We start from the raw sequence: 18504 nt of genomic DNA, 5'->3' as shown, positions 1-18504 counted from the left end.
TGCTTGATTTAGAAATAGAAGAGGAATCGACGCAGCTTTGCTTTGTCTTGAGTATAACATCATCAGGAAAACAGGAGTTTGACCATTATTCTTTTCAGTTGCACTGACTTATACCATCTTCCCAGACAGATTTGGTTAGAGAGACTTCACAGACAAATACTCACAGTCTTCACATATCTATAACCCATGCCAAGAGCAAAGTCATGCAACAAGAGAGCTGTGTCAACAGTAGTGGGTAGCCACAATGAGGTCACAACTCTCTCAAGTGCTAAGACTACTGAGGACTGTCAAAGCCCATCACTATTGTTTATTGCTGGCACTGTGATCTAATTATGCAATCCACACCCTCTCCCAGGGTAGGTGGAAATAGGATGTAACACCCAGACCTGTACTGGATCCTTTACTTCAGAGTTCTTAGAAAAAGGTGCATGGGTGCAATGTGCATTTGGCTAACTCATTAGGTTCCAAGAAAAATATATATCCATACCTTCAACAGGGTGATTATCATTTAATTTAATATATATGTAATTGCAACAGAATCAGAGAAAGCACATGGGAGATAATTAGAAGTGACTCTTTATCCCACCAAGAAAATCTCGTCATGAGAATGGAAATTTAGGCTTATGCTATGAAGTCTAATTTTGACTGCATTTTGTTTCAGCATTACTAATTTAAATTAGAAGAGACTTATAGTATATGTTCTAATTTAGAATGGTTTCAGCACATAAGGACTTGTATAATGCCACCCCTACTGAGAGAAGGTGAAGTAAGTTCAAACCAGTTCTGAGACTGAAGTGCATCTGAGTCAGGTGAGAGAAATGATAAGAGCCAGAGCCATGCAGTGCACCCAGCTGGCTAGCCTAGGGCTTTCGGGAAGTGGGGAGAATCACTCCTCCCCTCTGACCTCCCTGTGCATGTGAGAGCTTGTGTTCACCCACACACCACCATGCAACAAGTAAATAATGATAAACAAATTTAAGAAACGTCTTCTTAAAAGCTGAAGGACTGCGGTTTATCTGAAGATGCTTGGTCTTAAGGTCTTTCTTTCACATCTTCCCATTTTTCCTTTGTCCTGCTGGCATCTATTAGAAGGACAGTGGAATGTGTCATCTTCTTACTGTATACACTCATATTTGGGTTCATAAAGAATGCTCTTCTCTAAAGACACAGAATCATCCAGGAAGACTCAAGTCATACAGAAATTACTTCTTCTTTATCTCAACTGACTGACTTATTCAGCTGAGATGTTCAGTTGACATACTCACTCACTCCTTTATCCAGTATTCTCACAGCAGCTGATAAACAAAAGTTATACAAAAGGTGCAGGGTGACGACAAGGATGGGTAGGACAATCTCTATCTTCAGTTACCCAACAGCACCATGACAAGGAGAGCACCAAATATCCTGACTCTTTGGGAATATTTTTAAAAATCAGTATCTGAACTGGGAAAATGACTCTGTAAGTCAGGATGCTTGCCAACATTCCTAAAGGCCTAAGTTCAAGCTCCAGGAACCATAAACTGGAAGAGAACCAACTACTAGAAGTTGTCCTCTGACCTCCACAAGCACATCATGGCTTGTGTGCACATACTCACCATCCCCCAACAAATTAATAAATATAAGACAAAAATTTAAAATATATTTAAAAAAATACTGGATGAGCTGGTTTGTCTGCAGATGGTTAGGTTGGAGGTTTTCTTCTCCATGTCTCCCCAGTTTCCATTTATATCATTGGCAAATATTAAAAGGTTGGTGAGCACTGTCAAGTTCATTTGCACAAAATAAGCTACTATTTAGCTGCTTACTATCCCAGTTCCTTCCCAGTCACCACTGACTATTGGCATTTTACAGGTCTTTACTTTAGCAAACTCATTTTAAATCCCACTACTTTTTTTCTTTTGTTTGATAGAGGGCTGGCCCATAGTCCTTAGAACTTCTAGCTCTCCTTCCACATGCAGCCAGAATGCCTGCACTTTAACACTTAGGCAGACTCTAAATATTATATACAAGGAGCTTGTTCCCCAGTGAGAATGACATGCATTGGATGCAGGTTAGACAATCTGCTGCTCAGTTTCTGACTAAGACAGGTGGTTCAAATTAGACACATCCATGCCTTAGCCTGTATCTTGGCTGTGATATTTACAAGGGGCCTTCTTAACTTTCTGGGCTTCACATTGATTTTTTTAACTGTAAAATGGAAAGAAATCATTTTATTCTATAAAATTAAGGGAATGCCAGGACCAAGAAGTGGGAGTGGGTGGGTAGGGGTACAGTGTGGGGGGAGATTATAGGGAACTTTCGAGATAGCATTTGAAATGTAAATAAAGAAAATATCTAATAAAAAAATTTAAAAAAATGAAGAATTAAGTGACACAAATTATATCAAAATTTAGCCAGATGAGTCCAAGTAAAAGGTCACTTGAGGTCACTTGAAGTCCAGGTGAGCTTTCAATGTAGCCCAACATGAAATCATAAAGTCAGTTAAAACATTATGAATATTTTTTGTTCCTTGAATATGAAGTTCTCAATTTTAAACTCTGTAGAGGACAATGCCCTGTCTTAGCATTCAAGGGTTGACATACCTGGCCATCCGGCCCATTAACCATGAACTTTGACTCTCTGCATTCCTCCTAAATACCAGCATCATTATTTACACTAATTTGTCCTTGCATGCCAGAAAACCATCTACAACACTACTCCAGCCTAAGTTTGAACATGTGAGATGGCCTGTGGTGTGCAGGATTGTCTAGAGATGCCTCTTGTTACCCTATCTTTCAGGTGACCCTCGGAATAAAAAAATAAACATCAAAGCAATTCTGATTTTCTCGACTTCAGTGTGGACCTCAAGGTAATGACACACGAGATCCAGATAACAAAGATCCAGGCCTGGAACTTTTGATACCACAGCATGACCAAAGCTGGGCATGCCAAGAGTATTCTGGGCCTTCAGGCTACACACTGTCCTTGCATGTCATTTAGTTCCTGAGGTTGTAGTAGATTATTAATTACCAAGTAATTAATTTTGAGACAATGTCTTACTATGAACTATGTAGCTCAGGCTGGCCTAAAACTCACAAAGATCTGCCTGCCTTTGTTTCAGTAGTACTAGGATCAGAGTCCTTCTCTTTTCCCACCCAGCTTTGCTTTGTTTGGGGAAATGGCCTTGCCAGGTAGTCATGGATGGCTAGGTTTGGGGAGATGGCCTTGCCAGGTAGTCATAGATGGCTAGGCTTTTATTTAGAATTGAGTTCCTGGCAAAGCTCCAGACTTGCAATCCTAAGTGCAGGGGTTGCAGAGGTGGGTCACCCTTCCTGGCTTGTACACTCTTTTTAATGAAATATCACTCATCTTTAAATCATACCTGGGTTTGGTCATGAGACTGGATAAATAACTTGTGTGTAGATATAGCACAGATGCCATTCTGAACAAGTCATCCTCATTTTCGGAGCTAAAACCCTCAGACAGGAAAAACTATCAGTGTGTATGCATGCATGGTCATTACCCAACTCATAGAGGTGTATTTGGGGTTAGAGAGAATAACTATAAAAGTCTTAGAAATGATGGAAAATAAATAACCATGCAATATTAAAGAGTTAAATTAAACATTGCTATTCCTTTCCCATATATATTTTATCTAAGAGTCCACCAGTCCTATTTCAATGCTCTTTAGTGAAAGCGTGTTCTAGCGTTTAGCAAAATTCCTAGCAATAAATAAGAGTACCAAAACCAAGCAATCAACCAGATAAATGTTGACTGCTTTAACAAAAAAAGAAAGAAAAAAATCTGCAAATAAAGAGTCCTACATTGCCAAAGAGGTGGCAGGGACAGTAAAAGTTAAGGGAGACCAGCAAGTTTCTGATGTACCTGTCTCTATCCTGGCCCTCCACCCCACAGTGCTATTGTTACAGACATGCACAACCATGACCAGACCTAATGTAGCCACTGGAGATCTAAACTCGGATCCTTATCCTTTTGTGCTGGGTACTTTAGCTACCGAGAAACTGATGCACTTCGTCCATCTGTCATATATTCCTGTGCTATATATAGGTTATATTATCATTATCTCTATTTATAGGTGAACTCATTGGGTCCATGTCTCTAAACAAGGTGTTCATGGGTGAGCAAGCTACAGTAGTCAGCCCAGGAAACATTCATGCTTTTCTCAATTCTCGTACTTCTACTCATTCTCCAATTCAATGCATCCTTCCTCAGACCCTTATCCCCACCCTACCAGCAGGTCCTTACTAAAGCAAACTCAAGTATTCAAAATAAAATCCACTGTTAACAGCAAGATTTTTGGACAGTGTTGCCAAACCTTTTAGAGATTGTATACTGTTTCTGTTTTATAGACAGATACTACTGAATATTTCAAGCATCTCAAACAAAAATCAAGGCAGGGCAGCCCCAATGCAGCAGACCCAATTCTCCAATTCTCCAATTCAATGCATCCTTCCTAAGAGCCTTGTCCCCACCCTACCCTCATGTAGAATATTCCAGTAAAGAGAGTTCACAAGACAATACTGCACACCAGACAGCATCCTAACTAGACAGGTAATTACTGGAGTAGACATTTCATGTTAGTCTTGCTTGTTATCTCTGCTTTATCCAACATTATCACATTCTAGCATAAGCTTGAGACTCAACTACAACAAGGGTTCCCAAGTCAGCATTTTTTTTCCTTAGAGAAATGAAGGATATTTTCTTTTACCTTGTTTAAATGCTAAAAAGAAAAGTTCTGTTTTTTTAAAAGACACACATCTCTAAAATGTGAACTGGTACTCACCTAAACCAGACTTTTTTAAGCGTTTTAAGTGCTGACTTGTTTGTTTTCCAGTGGGAGATTTTTGCCCGTGTTTCATTTCTTTATCTGAACTGTCTGCTTCCCCATTTTTAGACTCGGATCCTAAAAAAGGAAATAGTTATTATGCCATTATCTTTCTCTCCATGTCCTTGACAAGAAACATCTAAAATTGTTTTAAGAACCACAGATATAATCTCCTTTTTCTTTTCCCGAGTTAATATACTACCATACCCACAATCTGATTCCCTTATTGGATATAAGGAGAAAAGGCCAATAAATCAATCAGCTTGGAGAGAAAGCAAGAGCAGATGGCCTAATAGCAGAGTTTGACATGCAGTCACTGGTCGAATAGCTTTTAAATAAAGGAATTGGATCTTTTGTAAAAATACATGAATAAGCTTCAACACTACAATACCATTTAGAGACAATATCAGAGACGAGAGAGAGAGAGAGAGAGAGAGAGAGAGAGAGAGAGAGAGAGAGAGAGAGAGAGAGAGAGAGGAGAAAAAGAAAGAAATCAATAGCTTTATGCTGAAGCAGGAAGAGAAAATGCAAACACTAATCCACAATGAATTCAACAGTTCACAGCTGACACAGTGACAGGAGGTAATTTAGAAGAGCAGGCCAGCGCTGCATGGAGGTGAGAGGAATATTGCAGGAACACAAACACTCATAAAGGATTCTGGGCTTTGCAGCAAGTGCTGAAAAGCAAACTCACACACAGAGAAAAACTGCTTTCGATGGTGTTAAGCACCAGCATGTGGTCCAGAACTCAAGTTCAACATTTAAGGAAAAGCTAAAGCAAGGACAACAAACCCATCATCACCAGCACCAGCACCAGCACCAGCACCAGCACCAGCACCAGCATCAGCATCAGCACCAGCACCAGCACCAGCACCAGCATCAGCATCAGCATCAGCATCCACTTCCTCACACATCCTGACATTAGCAAATTAAGTCATTTCAGGATGAATGGGCTGGTTTCTTAAACACAGTAACTGGGAAATACTGTTTTTTAAATCAATGAAAGAAACAAAGGCAGGTACACATATAGAATACATATATACATTATAAATATATGTACATATGTAAAAAAAAAGAACCTCACATGAGAGTATCTTTTCAATTTCAAGAGATTAAAAAAAATAATAAAGCAAACCATGAAGCCTTCTCAGTTCGTGAGAAAGTCATCTCCAGGGGAGAAAGTGGCCAAGCATACAATATTATAGCTCTTTACCTGAAGGCGAATCCGACTGCTCATCAGACACCTTTAATGGTGTCAAAACAACACGAGGGACAGTCTTGTTCACCATCATTGAGACTCCATTTCTTCTTTTCTGCTGCTGCCTCAAAGCCTATAAAACACGATAATGAAATATAACATAAAAACGTTTCCACAATGTTTTCTGGTGATTGAATTACATGATCCACTTGCTCATGACTATCTTCAATTCCACAGAGCCCCTGATCTGTTAGGATTCTTGATAATCACCTTTGTCCATTTTCCCTCAAAAGCATAAAATTGAGCTTTGGCAAAGGGGTTTAAGCCTGAGACCATTTTCGGTCTAATTCTGATAACAAAACACCACAGAGTGGTTTTTTCTACCTTAGCAGAGTGGCTTGAAAGCCGTTGGAACTTGATACTAGGGCTCCCAAGTAAAATAAATGTAAAATAAATGTTTCGAAACCAGGATAAAAATATATATGTCTGCAATTCTCTCGCAGGTGCTTCGTCTCCAGTGCGCTGCTCAGTCAATCAGTTAACACCGGGTGTCATCAGTATGTAAGGCATGTAAGAACTACTGTATTGATGCATTCACTCAGCCGTGGGGAGCGCTGCACAAAATCACCGAACATGGCAGGAATCATTTATTTCTGTGAAGGGAATCATTCCTAATCTTGGAAAGCTTGCAGCCCTTGGCTTCTGTCTGCTTGACTTTGGCATTAACCTTCAGAACACGAACAGGACGGGGTTTGGGCAAATCCAAGAAAAAAAATAGATAGAAGAATAAATCTCTTCAAATGGGAATGCTTTGTGTTTCATAAATGAATCTGCCATGGTGACGATGATATAATAAAAGGTATTTAAAAGTTTTGAAATACAGTTTTATCTAGTGGATCACTTTATGCAGAAAATTACCCATAATAAAAAGGGTTTTAAGCACACGAAACAGGAAGAACCATTAAAACCTGAAGCCGCGAGAATGCTGACATTCCTCAAAAGGTTAAAAGGCTGGTCGTGGACTGTCTCAAACCTTTTTATTCCTGGATTCTGTGCATTTTCTACTAATTTTACAATGTCTCAGTCATATGATTAATGTGCTTTGAGCAACAGTTGTTACAATCTCCAAAATAATTCCTTGACTGCATATTACTTGGCTGTCAGAAACAATGTGATGCTATTTACACAGGCTATGAGCTGTATGTTTGCCTTGTTGACCATAAGATTTAGGAGTCATCTAATTATAGAGATGAAAATCTAACCCTCGTTTAGGGGAGAGCTGGCAAATTCGGATGAAATTTAAAGCTACATGACAGAAGGAGTAGTTGAGGACTTTATTATAAATGATACATTTACTACAGATAACATGCTAGGATTCTTATATTTATAGAGTTTTTGTGAAGTCCCCAGCACTGCTGTGGAACCTGAGATAGAAAGATTAATAGTCTGTCATGCTTCTCACTGTTAGCCTGCTGTCAATATTATATTTAATGAGGCCACATGTGCTATAAAGTATTTAAGAATTTTCTCTTTCTTCAAGCCATGTATATATAATTAGACATAAATTGTCTAACATACTTGCATAAATCTTTCTCATCTTTTATATAAGAACTCAAAGCACTCTATAGACATTAACTTAACAATACAAGTGAATTAGGCAAAGCAGTGCTTCCAATTATAACTAAAGCCTTCTTCACCCACTGTGTAAATCTCCATAAAAGAATAAAGGCAGCCAGTAAATATAGCAATGAATCTCTACAAGTCCGTGTACCACCAATTTCAATTCCTCCTGGCAAAATATTAACCTTTTAAGATATCGTCTCTCTCTCTCTCTCTCTCTCTCTCTCTCTCTCTCTCTCTCTCTCTCTCTCTCTCCCTCTCTCTCTCTCTCTGTGTGTGTGTGTGTGTGTGTGTGTGTGTGTGTGTGAAATTAGGAGCTTATGAAAAGTGTTGATTAACTTCAAAAAAAACAACTAACTAATGGCCTAGACCTTCAATTAGAAAGTCAATGATGTACTGCTTCTTTTTAATATCTGTGGTTGATGATGATGATGATGGTGGTGATGGTAAACTTTTACCCCCAGTTTCAAGAGCTGAAAGGATGCTACAACTAAAGATTTAACAACTGGGTAGAAATTATAAAATACAAGAATAAAAACCTTAGCTACTGTGAAGTACTGTCAGGTAAGAATTAAGAAAATACTAACATAGTCTATTCAAATAATATTTCAAAAATATGTAAGTTTGAGCAATACCTCTCAACCCAACATTTTAAAAAAATGAGGAAATGCACTACTATGTACTGCAGGCAACACAAATTAGATACCCACCACACAAGAAACAAAAATTGTTTTAAGTAGAATTGAAGCATAAGTGGTCCTTTGCTCTGCTCTTGCAAAACAACTATTGGGCTGGAGTAAGTACTTACTCAGTAAGTAGGAGCACTTGCTATGCAAGTGTAAAGACCTGACTTTGAATCCTTAACACCAGTGAAAAGCCAGACATGGCCACACACATGCCAATAACCCAGTGTTGTATGGTAGAGACGTATTGTAAAGGATGAAAGCTGAGAACACCAGGGGAACCATTTTCCCTTGGCCTTCATATGCATGCACACAGGCACATGCCCTGTATAACACACACACACACACACACACACACACACACACACACACACACACACACACAATTGTATTTACTTCCAAGCAACAGTAGGATGGGCAGACAACAAAGAGGAGATCACATGTTTCCTTTAGCATCAGATTATAAACTGGAGAGCTGATGTCACAAAATACAACACATCTCTTTAGACCCCATCAGTGGCTGTCCTGAAAAATCCAACTTACTCTCCAGGAGCAAGAGTATATTTGGTGGTGGACACTGGGTACCTTCTACCCAGAATACAACATATGAACAGAAGAAGATCAAACAATTTGCTTCCATCGTGAATCATTAGATATTTCAAATGTCTGTAAGGGTACTTGGACATGCCTCATATCTACTCGGCACTTGGGCCTCTGGTGGCACAATTTATATCCTTCAGGGAAACACAGATTGACTTTTGGTAAAGAGTCAGTATGTAAGTATCTATAGTTATGTGAGAGTCAGATACTCAAACTGGCTGTGTGTCAACTCTTCCCAGTTCTCTGAAGAACATTGGTGATATAGAAATGCAAGACAAGAAGAGAGGAAGAGACTGAAGTGAATAAGTACCAGCATACTCCACTGAAGGGCCCAAAGCTGGATCAGCAAATATATTTCTTGTTTGCTTATCTCTTTAAGTGCTTGGGATTAAACCCAGGGCCCTCTACACAGTCTATACAAATTAATACTGTGCCACATTCCACCCCTTTGTAGATTATATTTTGATACAAGGTGTGACTACATTTCCCAGGTTGATCTCAGACTTGTAATCCTCCTGTTAACAACGTATGACTCAAATTAATTTTTAGGTCTTGCTTTTGTGTTTTAAATAGTGTGTTAAAAAAGGAACAGACTCCATCCAAGTTGAGGCTATGAGGTCAGCAGCATGTGATATGCATTAAGAGTCTCCATAAACTCATCTGGATCACTCAGTCCTCGGAGGTCTTGGTGGTTCTTGTTCAAATCAGGAGTTTTTGCTCAAAGTGCGAGCTTCTTGGAGTTTTGGGGGGGAAAAAAAGGAAAAATAAAAAAAGATGTAGCATAAAGATATAATAGAATTTATTTTTTCATTTAATTTATTGAATTATGAATCTCCCTTAACTTGAAAAATACATCTATGTGATTGATCATGGGAAAGGGATCAGGAAACTGGTTTTGGTGCCTATGAGTATGTGTGTGTGTGTGTGTGTGTGTATGCACGCATATATATATATATATATATATATATATATATATATATATATATATATATTTTCTCTAAATGATGGAAAATGCTTTTCCATTGTGACATCTTGGGGACATTGTTTTGTTCTCCATTAGCTCAGGGGTGGCCCTAATTATTCATCTATACCAAGATTCAGACCTCAGTGTTTGCTTCTTGTTCTTACAATTTTAGTCTACATCCATTTTAGGAGTATAATACCAATGATGTACCTCTTATTGTCAGGCTAGATGCTACTCTGAAATGCAAGCAGATTATTTTATTGAACAACTCTACATCCTCTCATTTTTAAATCCAGAAGGAAGCAAAGCTAGAACCTCAACAAATAAGGAGATGGCAAGTCAAGAACAGCCTAACACTAAATGTGCCTTCTAGCTGGTGCTATGTACAAAGTTCTACATCTGGTTTACAATGTCAATGATAGGAGGTGCAGTGGCTTGAATGAGAACTGATTTTATTCTTGGGCATTTGAACACTTGGCCAACATCTGGTGGCACTGTTTGGGGAGCCTTGGGTGCTGCAGCCTTGCTGGAGGAAGTGTATCACTAGACACCTTGTAATGTGTCTAGTTACTCTCTTTGCTTCATGCTTTTGGATCAAGATGTGACATCCAGGCTGGAGAGATGCAGCAATGGTTAAGACCATTTGCTACATTTTCCAGAGGTGCTGGTTCAATTGCCAGGATCTACATGGTGGCACATAAACATTTGTAACTCTGATATGGGGATCCAGGGGCACGAGACATACAACTGGTGCACATACATACATGTAGGCACAATATTAATATACATTAATACAAAATTAAATATAAATGTCTCTGTACAAAGTAAAAATAATGTCATACTAGTTTTAAGATAGCTGTGTCTTTCTATGAAAGGGAATGGAAATTGCTGACTGAACATGCTTTCTCTACAGAGAAATACTGTGATGTTTTCTTATTAAAAATAAAGGGAAAAACTTATGCATAAATATTTCAGTTTAGATAGAAAGCTTTCCAGACAATTCTCTCTCTAAAAGTGGGGAGGGATCCTCCTCCTCTCTACTCTAATGGGAGTAAATGAAATGAAGCTGAAAACCAGGAGCTTTTGTGTTGACTTGGCACATTAAACAATAAATGTTCACTGTATTTTAATTGAGAAACAACAGCAACAATGTAACTTAAGAATGTTCAGAACACGGTAAGCCCTTTATTGAAAATATGAAAATATCACAGACAATGAATGCTAACATTAAAATAACTAGAAATGTAAGCACACATGGGGGACAGCTTTCTGCATCAGGGACCAACAGCAAGCACTGTGACTGGTACACTAAATGTCAAAGTCTGTGATAGGAAACTACTACCACCACCACAACACACCACCACAACACACCACCACAACACACCACCACAACACACCACCACAACACAGGAAAGTATCAAGACTGCGTCTGTTCTGCTATGGCCCAAGGGTGAAGGATCTACAACCATGCTAAGGAGACTGAGAGAAGTCAAAGCAACAGAAGCATCATGCAGCTATGGTCAGCACCACACCACTTCAAGAACAAAACACACCCTTCTTTTGCCTAACACTTTCTTCTGCGGGTTAAGATTCCAAAATATATCCTTGCTTAGCTTCTTCAAAAGTTCAAAAATATAATCATTCCACATGGTCTTAGGATCTTACCAACTATACCACAAGGTAAGAATCACTAGACAATTCTTAGAATGCTTATGCAGAACAACAATGAAATTTCAAGGACATAAAATTCTATCCATAAAATTATGTCCATCTCATTAACTAATCCTGTGATGACGTAAAGATAAAAAGAATTCAGATATCTTGGAAAAATGAAAAGGTTCTACCCAATCGCCATGGCAATGCAGCTTCTATATAGTTAGCTTACAGTTGTGATCAGCAGTTTTTAGGTCAGAAAGTATGCTTGCTATAGTACTATCCTGTACCAAAGAGTCTAAGCTTAGACCTGGGATGTTATATCTGACTGTGTTCATGAGAGCTTTGTTTTAATTATTGTTTTTATATATTTGTGATGCAAAGGTGTCTGTGTTCTTAGGAATTTGTTTTTACCTGCTTCTTTCTATCATAGCTATATTGAATCAGAACTCTCTCTCTCTCTCTCTCTCTCTCAGAAGAAGTTTATTGAACAAAGCAAATTAAAAGTGTATTCATATACCCAGAGAGCTATTGGAACATGCTGACCCAAGGAGGCACTAGCAGCACATTGGATAGTGTTATGGGATTGTTTTTTTTTTTTTTTTTTTTTTTTTTTTTTTTTTTTTTTTTTTTTTTTTTTTTTTTCCTTTTGCAACACTTTATTGGGAGAGCATGGACTGCGTAGGCGAAAGATCCTGAGCCCCAGAACTGGCACTGCTTATATAGGCCTAGGAGTGACATGTCCTCTTTCTCCACATCCTTGACAGAATCTGCTGTCACCAGAGGTTTTGACCTTAGCCATTCTGACTTGTGTGAGGTAGAATCTCAGGGTTGTTTTGACTTTCATTTCCCTGGTGATTAACGACATTTCTTTAGATGTTTCTCAGCCATCCGATATTCCTCAGTTGAGAATTCTTTGTTTAGCTCTGTATCCCCTTTTAAAATAGGGTTATTTGATTCTCTGGAGTCCAACTTCTTGAGTTCTTTGTACATATTGGATACTAGCCCTCTATCGGATATAGGATAAATAAAGATATTTTTTCCCAATCTGTCATTTGCACTTTTCTCCTATTGACAGTGTCCTTTGCCTTACAGAAGCTTTGCAATTTTATGAGGTTCCATTTTTTTTTTTTTTTTTTTTTTTTTTTTTTTTTTTTTTCCATTTTTTATTAGGTATTTCGCTCATTTACATTTGCAATGCTATACCAAAAGTCCCCCATAGCCACCCACCCCTTCTCCCCTACCCACCCACTCCCCTTTTATGGCCCTGGCGTTCCCCTGTACTGGGGCATATAAAGTTTGCGTGTCCAATGGGCCTCTCTTTCCAGTGATGGCCGACTAGGCCATCTTTTGATGCATATGCAGCTAGAGTCAAGAGCTCCGGGGTACTGGTTAGTTCATAATGTTGTTCCACCTATAGGGTTGCAGATCCCTTTAGCTTCTTTGGTACTTTCTCTAGCTCCTTCATTGGGGGCCATGTGATCCATCCAATAGCCGACTGTGAGCATCCACTTCTATGTTTGCTAGGCCCAGGCATACTCTGACAAGAGACAGCTATATCAGGGTCCTTTCAGCATAATCTTGCTAGTGTATGCAATGGTGTCAGCATTTGGAAGCTGATTATGGGATGGATCCCCGGATATGGTAGTGTCTACATGGTCCATCCTTTTATCTCAACTCCAAACTTTGTCTCTGTAACTCCTTCCAAGGGTGTTTTGCTCCCACTTCTAAGGAGGGGCATAGTGTTCACACTTCAGTCTTCATTTTTCTTGAGTTTCATGTGTTTAGGAAATTGTATCTTATATCTTGGGTATCTTAGGTTTTGGGCTAATATCCACTTATCAGTGAGTACATATTGTGTGAGTTCCTTTGTGAATGTGTTACCTCACTCAGGATGATGCCCTCCAGGTCCATCCATTTGGCCAGGAATTTCATAAATTCATTCTTTTTAATAGCTGAGTAGTACTCCATTGTGTAGATGTACCACATCTTCTGTATCCATTCCTCTGTTGAGGGGCATCTGGGTTCCTTCCAGCTTCTGGCTATTATAAATAAGGCTGCTATGAACATAGTGGAGCATGTGTCCTTCTTACCAGTTGGGGCATCTTCTGGATATATGCCCAGGAGAGGTATTGCTGGATCCTCCGGTAGTACTATATCCAGTTTTCTGAGGAACCGCCAGACTGATCTCCAGAGTGGTTGTACAAGCCTGCAATCCCACCAACAATGGAGGAGTGTTCCTCTTTCTCCACATCCACGCCAGCATCTGCTGTCACCTGAATTTTTGATCTTAGCCATTCTGACTGGTGTGAGGTGGAATCTCAGGGTTGTTTTGATTTGCATTTCCCTGATGATTAAGGATGTTGAGCATTTTTTCAGGTGCTTCTCTGCCATTCGGTATTCCTCAGGTGAGAATTCTTTGTTCAGTTCTGAGCCCCATTTTTTAATGGGGTGATTTGATTTTCTGAAGTCCACCTTCTTGAGTTCTTTATATATGTTGGATATTAGTCCCCTATCTGATTTAGGATAGGTAAAGATCCTTTCCCAATCTGTTGGTGGTCTTTTTGTCCTATTGACGGTGTCTTTTGCCTTGCAGAAACTTTGGAGTTTCATTAGGTCCCATTTGTCAATTCTCGATCTTACAGAGCAAGCCATTGCTGTTCTGTTCAGGAATCTTTCCCCTGTACCCATATCTTCAAGGCTTTTCCCCACTTTCTCCTCTATAAGTTTCAGTGTCTCTGGTTTTATGTGAAGTTCCTTGATCCACTTAGATTTGACCTTAGTACAAGGAGATAAGTATGGATCGATTCGCATTCTTCTACATGATAACAACCAGTTGTGCCAGCACCAATTGTTGAAAATGCTGTCTTTCTTCCACTGGATGGTTTTAGCTCCCTTGTCGAAGATCAAGTGACCATAGGTGTGTGGGTTCATTTCTGGGTCTTCAATTCTATTCCATTGGTCTACTTGTCTGTCTCTATACCAGTACCATGCAGTTTTTATCACAATTGCCCTGTAGTAAAGCTTTAGGTCAGGCATGGTGATTCCACCAGAGGTTCTTTTATCCTTGAGAAGAGTTTTTGCTATCCTAGGTTTTTTGTTATTCCAGATGAATTTGCAAATTGCTCCTTCTAATTCGTTGAAGAATTGAGTTGGAATTTTGATGGGGGTTGCATTGAATCTGTAGATTGCTTTTGGCAAGATAGCCATTTTTACAATGTTGATCCTGCCAATCCATGAGCATGGGAGATCTTTCCATCTTCTGAGATCTTCTTTAATTTCTTTCTTCAGAGACTTGAAGTTTTTATCATACAGATCTTTTACTTCCTTAGTTAGAGTCACGCCGAGATATTTTATATTATTTGTGACTATTGAGAAGGGTGTTGTTTCCCTAATTTCTTTCTCAGCCTGTTTATTCTTTGTGTAGAGAAAGGCCATTGACTTGTTTGAGTTAATTTTATATCCAGCTACTTCACCAAAGCTGTTTATCAGGTTTAGGAGTTCTCTGGTGGAATTTTTAGGGTCACTTATATATACTATCATATCATCTGCAAAAAGTGATATTTTGACTTCCTCTTTTCCAATTTGTATCCCCTTGATCTCCTTTTGTTGTCGAATTGCTCTGGCTAATACTTCAAGTACTATGTTGAAAAGGTAGGGAGAAAGTGGGCAGCCTTGTCTAGTCCCTGATTTTAGTGGGATTGCTTCCAGCTTCTCTCCATTTACTTTGATGTTGGCTACTGGTTTGCTGTAGATTGCTTTTATTATGTTTAGGTATGGGCCTTGAATTCCTGATCTTTCCAAAACTTTTATCATGAATGGGTGTTGGATCTTGTCAAATGCTTTTTCTGCATCTAACGAGATGATCATGTGGTTTTTGTCTTTGAGTTTGTTTATATAATGGATTACATTGATGGATTTTCGTATATTAAACCATCCCTGCATCCCTGGAATAAAACCTACTTGGTCAGGATGGATGATTTCTTTAATGTGTTCTTGGATTCGGTTAGCGAGAATTTTATTAAGGATTTTTGCATCGATATTCATAAGAGAAATTGGTCTGAAGTTCTCTATCTTTGTTGGATCTTTCTGTGGTTTAGGTATCAGAGTAATAGTGGCTTCATAAAATGAGTTGGGTAGAGTACCTTCTACTTCTATCTTGTGAAATAGTTTGTGCAGAACTGGAATTAGATCTTCTTTGAAGGTCTGATAGAACTCTGCACTAAACCCATCTGGTCCTGGGCTTTTTTTGGTTGGGAGACTATTAATAACTGCTTCTATTTCTTTAGGGGATATGGGACTGTTTAGAAGGTCAACTTGATCCTGATTCAACTTTGGTACCTGGTATCTGTCCAGAAATTTGTCCATTTCATCCAGGTTTTCCAGTTTTGTTGAGTATAAGCTTTTGTAGAAGGATCTGATGGTGTTTTGGATTTCTTCAGGATCTGTTGTTATGTCTCCCTTTTCATTTCTGATTTTGTTGATTAGGATTTTGTCCCTTTGCCCTCTAGTGAGTCTAGCTAAGGGTTTATCTATCTTGTTGATTTTCTCAAAGAACCAACTCCTCGTTTGGTTAATTCTTTGAATAGTTCTTCTTGTTTCCACTTGGTTAATTTCACCCCTGAGTTTGATTATTTCCTGCCGTCTACTCCTCTTGGGTGAATTTGCTTCCTTTTTTTCTAGAGCTTTTAGATGTGTTGTCAAGCTGCTAGTATGTGCTCTCTCCCGTTTCTTCTTGGAGGTACTCAGAGCTATGAGTTTCCCTCTTAGAAATGCTTTCATTGTGTCCCAAAGGTTTGGGTACGTTGTGGCTTCATTTTCATTAAACTCTAAAAAGTCTTTAATTTCTTTCTTTATTCCTTCCTTGACCAAGGTATCATTGAGAAGAGTGTTGTTCAGTTTCCACGTGAATGTTGGCTTTCCATTCTTAATGTTGTTATTGAAGATCAGTCTTAGGCCATGGTGGTCTGATAGGATACATGGGACAATTTCAATATTTTTGTATCTGTTGAGGCTTATTTTGTGACCAATTATATGGTCAATTTTGGAGCAGGTCCCGTGAGGTGCTGAGAAGAAGGTATATCCTTTTGTTTTAGGATTAAATATTCTGTAGATATCTGTCAGGTCCATTTGTTTCATAACTTCTGTTAGTTTCACTGTGTCCCTGTTTAGTTTCTGTTTCCACGATCTGTCCATTGATGAAAGTGGTGTGTTGAGGTCTCCCACTATTATTGTGTGAGGTGCAATGTGTGCTTTGAGCTTTACTAAAGTGTCTTTAATGAATGTGGCTGCCCTTGCATTTGGAGCGTAGATATTCAGAATTGAGAGTTCCTCTTGGAGGATTTTACCTTTGATGAGTATGAAGTGTCCCTCCTTGTCTTTTTTGATAACTTTGGGTTGGAAGTCGATTTTATCCGATATTAGAATGGCTACTCCAGCCTGTTTCTTCAGACCATTTGCTTGGAAAATTGTTTTCCAGCCTTTCACTCTGAGGTAGTGTCTGTCTTTTTCCCTGAGATGGGTTTCCTGTAAGCAGCAGAATGTTGGGTCCTGTTTGTGTAGCCAGTCTGTTAGTCTATGTCTTTTTATTGGGGAATTGAGTCCATTGATATTAAGAGATATTAAGGAAAGGTAATTGTTGCTTCCTGTTATTTTTGTTGTTAAAGTTGGCATTCTGTTCTTGTGGTTGTCTTCTTTTAGGTTTGTTGATGGATTATCTTCTTGTTTTTTCTAGGGCGTGGTTCCCGTCCTTGTATTGTTTTTTTTCTGTTATTATCCTTTGAAGGGCTGGATTCGTGGAGAGATAATGGGTGAATTTAGTTTTGTCGTGGAATACTTTGGTTTCTCCATCTATGGTAATTGAGAGTTTGGCTGGGTATAGTAGCCTGGGCTGGCATTTATGTTCTCTTAGTGTCTGTATAACATCTGACCAGGCTCTTCTGGCTTTCATAGTCTCTGGTGAAAAATCTGGTGTAATTCTGATAGGCTTGCCTTTATATGTTACTTGACCTTTTTCCCTTACTGCTTTTAGTATTCTATCTTTATTTAGTGCATTTGGTGTTCTGATTATTATGTGTCGGGAGGAATTTCTTTTCTGGTCCAGTCTATTTGGAGTTCTGTAGGCTTCTTGTATGTTCATGGGCATCTCTTTCTTTAGATTTGGGAAGTTTTCTTCAATAATTTTGTTGAAGATGTTTGCTGGTCCTTTGAGTTGAAAATCTTCATTCTCATCCACTCCTATTATCCGTAGGTTTGGTCTTCTCATTGTGTCCTGGATTTCCTGGATGTTTTGAGTTAGGATCTTTTTGCATTTTCCATTTTCTTTGATTGTTGTGCCGATGTTCTCTATGGAGTCTTCTGCACCTGAGATTCTCTCTTCCATCTCTTGTATTCTGTTGCTGATGCTGGCATCTATGGTTCCAGATTTCTTTCCTAGGGTTTCTATCTCCAGCGTCGCCTCACTTTGGATTTTCTTTATTGTGTCTACTTCCCTTTTTAGGTCTAGTATGGTTTTGTTCATTTCCATCACCTGTTTGGATGTGTTTTCCTGTTTTTCTATAAGGACTTCTACCTGTTTGGTTGTGTTTTCCTGTTTTTCTTTAAGGACTTGTAACTCTTTAGCAGTGTTTTCCTGTTTTTCTTTAAGGACTTGTAACTCTTTAGCAGTGTTCTCCTGTATTTCTTTAAGTGAGTTGTTGAATTCCTTCTTTATGTCCTCTACCATCATCATGAAATATGCTTTTAAATCCAGGTCTACCTTTTCAGGTGTGTTAGGGTGTCCTGGATTGGGCGACGTGGGCGTTCTGGGTTCTGATGATGGTGAGTGGTCCTGGCTTCTGTTAGTAGGATTCTTACGTTTACCTTTCGCCATCTGGCAATCTCTGGAGTTAGTTGTTATAGTTGTCTTTGTTAAAAGATTGTTCCTCTGTTGATTTTGTTACCCTCTATCAGCAGGCGTGGG

The 18504-nt window shown here is 38.9% G+C and overlaps 1 protein-coding gene across 13 annotated transcripts in view; it reads right to left on the bottom strand.

Moving 5' to 3' along the window:
• The window catches only part of Asxl3 (additional sex combs like 3, transcriptional regulator), a 186151-nt gene that overhangs the window by 71743 nt on the left and 95904 nt on the right, over window positions 1-18504 (bottom strand). For all 13 annotated transcript variants that reach the window (XM_006525739.3, XM_006525740.2, XM_030250369.1 and 10 more), the window contains 2 exons: window positions 6039-6156; window positions 4784-4903 (listed from right to left, as the gene is read on the bottom strand). In XM_006525739.3, the coding sequence (XP_006525802.1) occupies window positions 4784-4903; window positions 6039-6156 (238 nt within the window). The remainder of the gene's footprint in view (window positions 1-4783; window positions 4904-6038; window positions 6157-18504) is intronic.

Source organism: Mus musculus, chromosome 18 (assembly GCF_000001635.26).
Source record: "Mus musculus strain C57BL/6J chromosome 18, GRCm38.p6 C57BL/6J".
NCBI classification, from domain to species: Eukaryota; Metazoa; Chordata; class Mammalia; order Rodentia; family Muridae; genus Mus; species Mus musculus.
The sequence above is the reverse complement of the archived record's forward strand: the minus strand, read 5'-3'. Positions and strand labels throughout refer to the sequence as shown.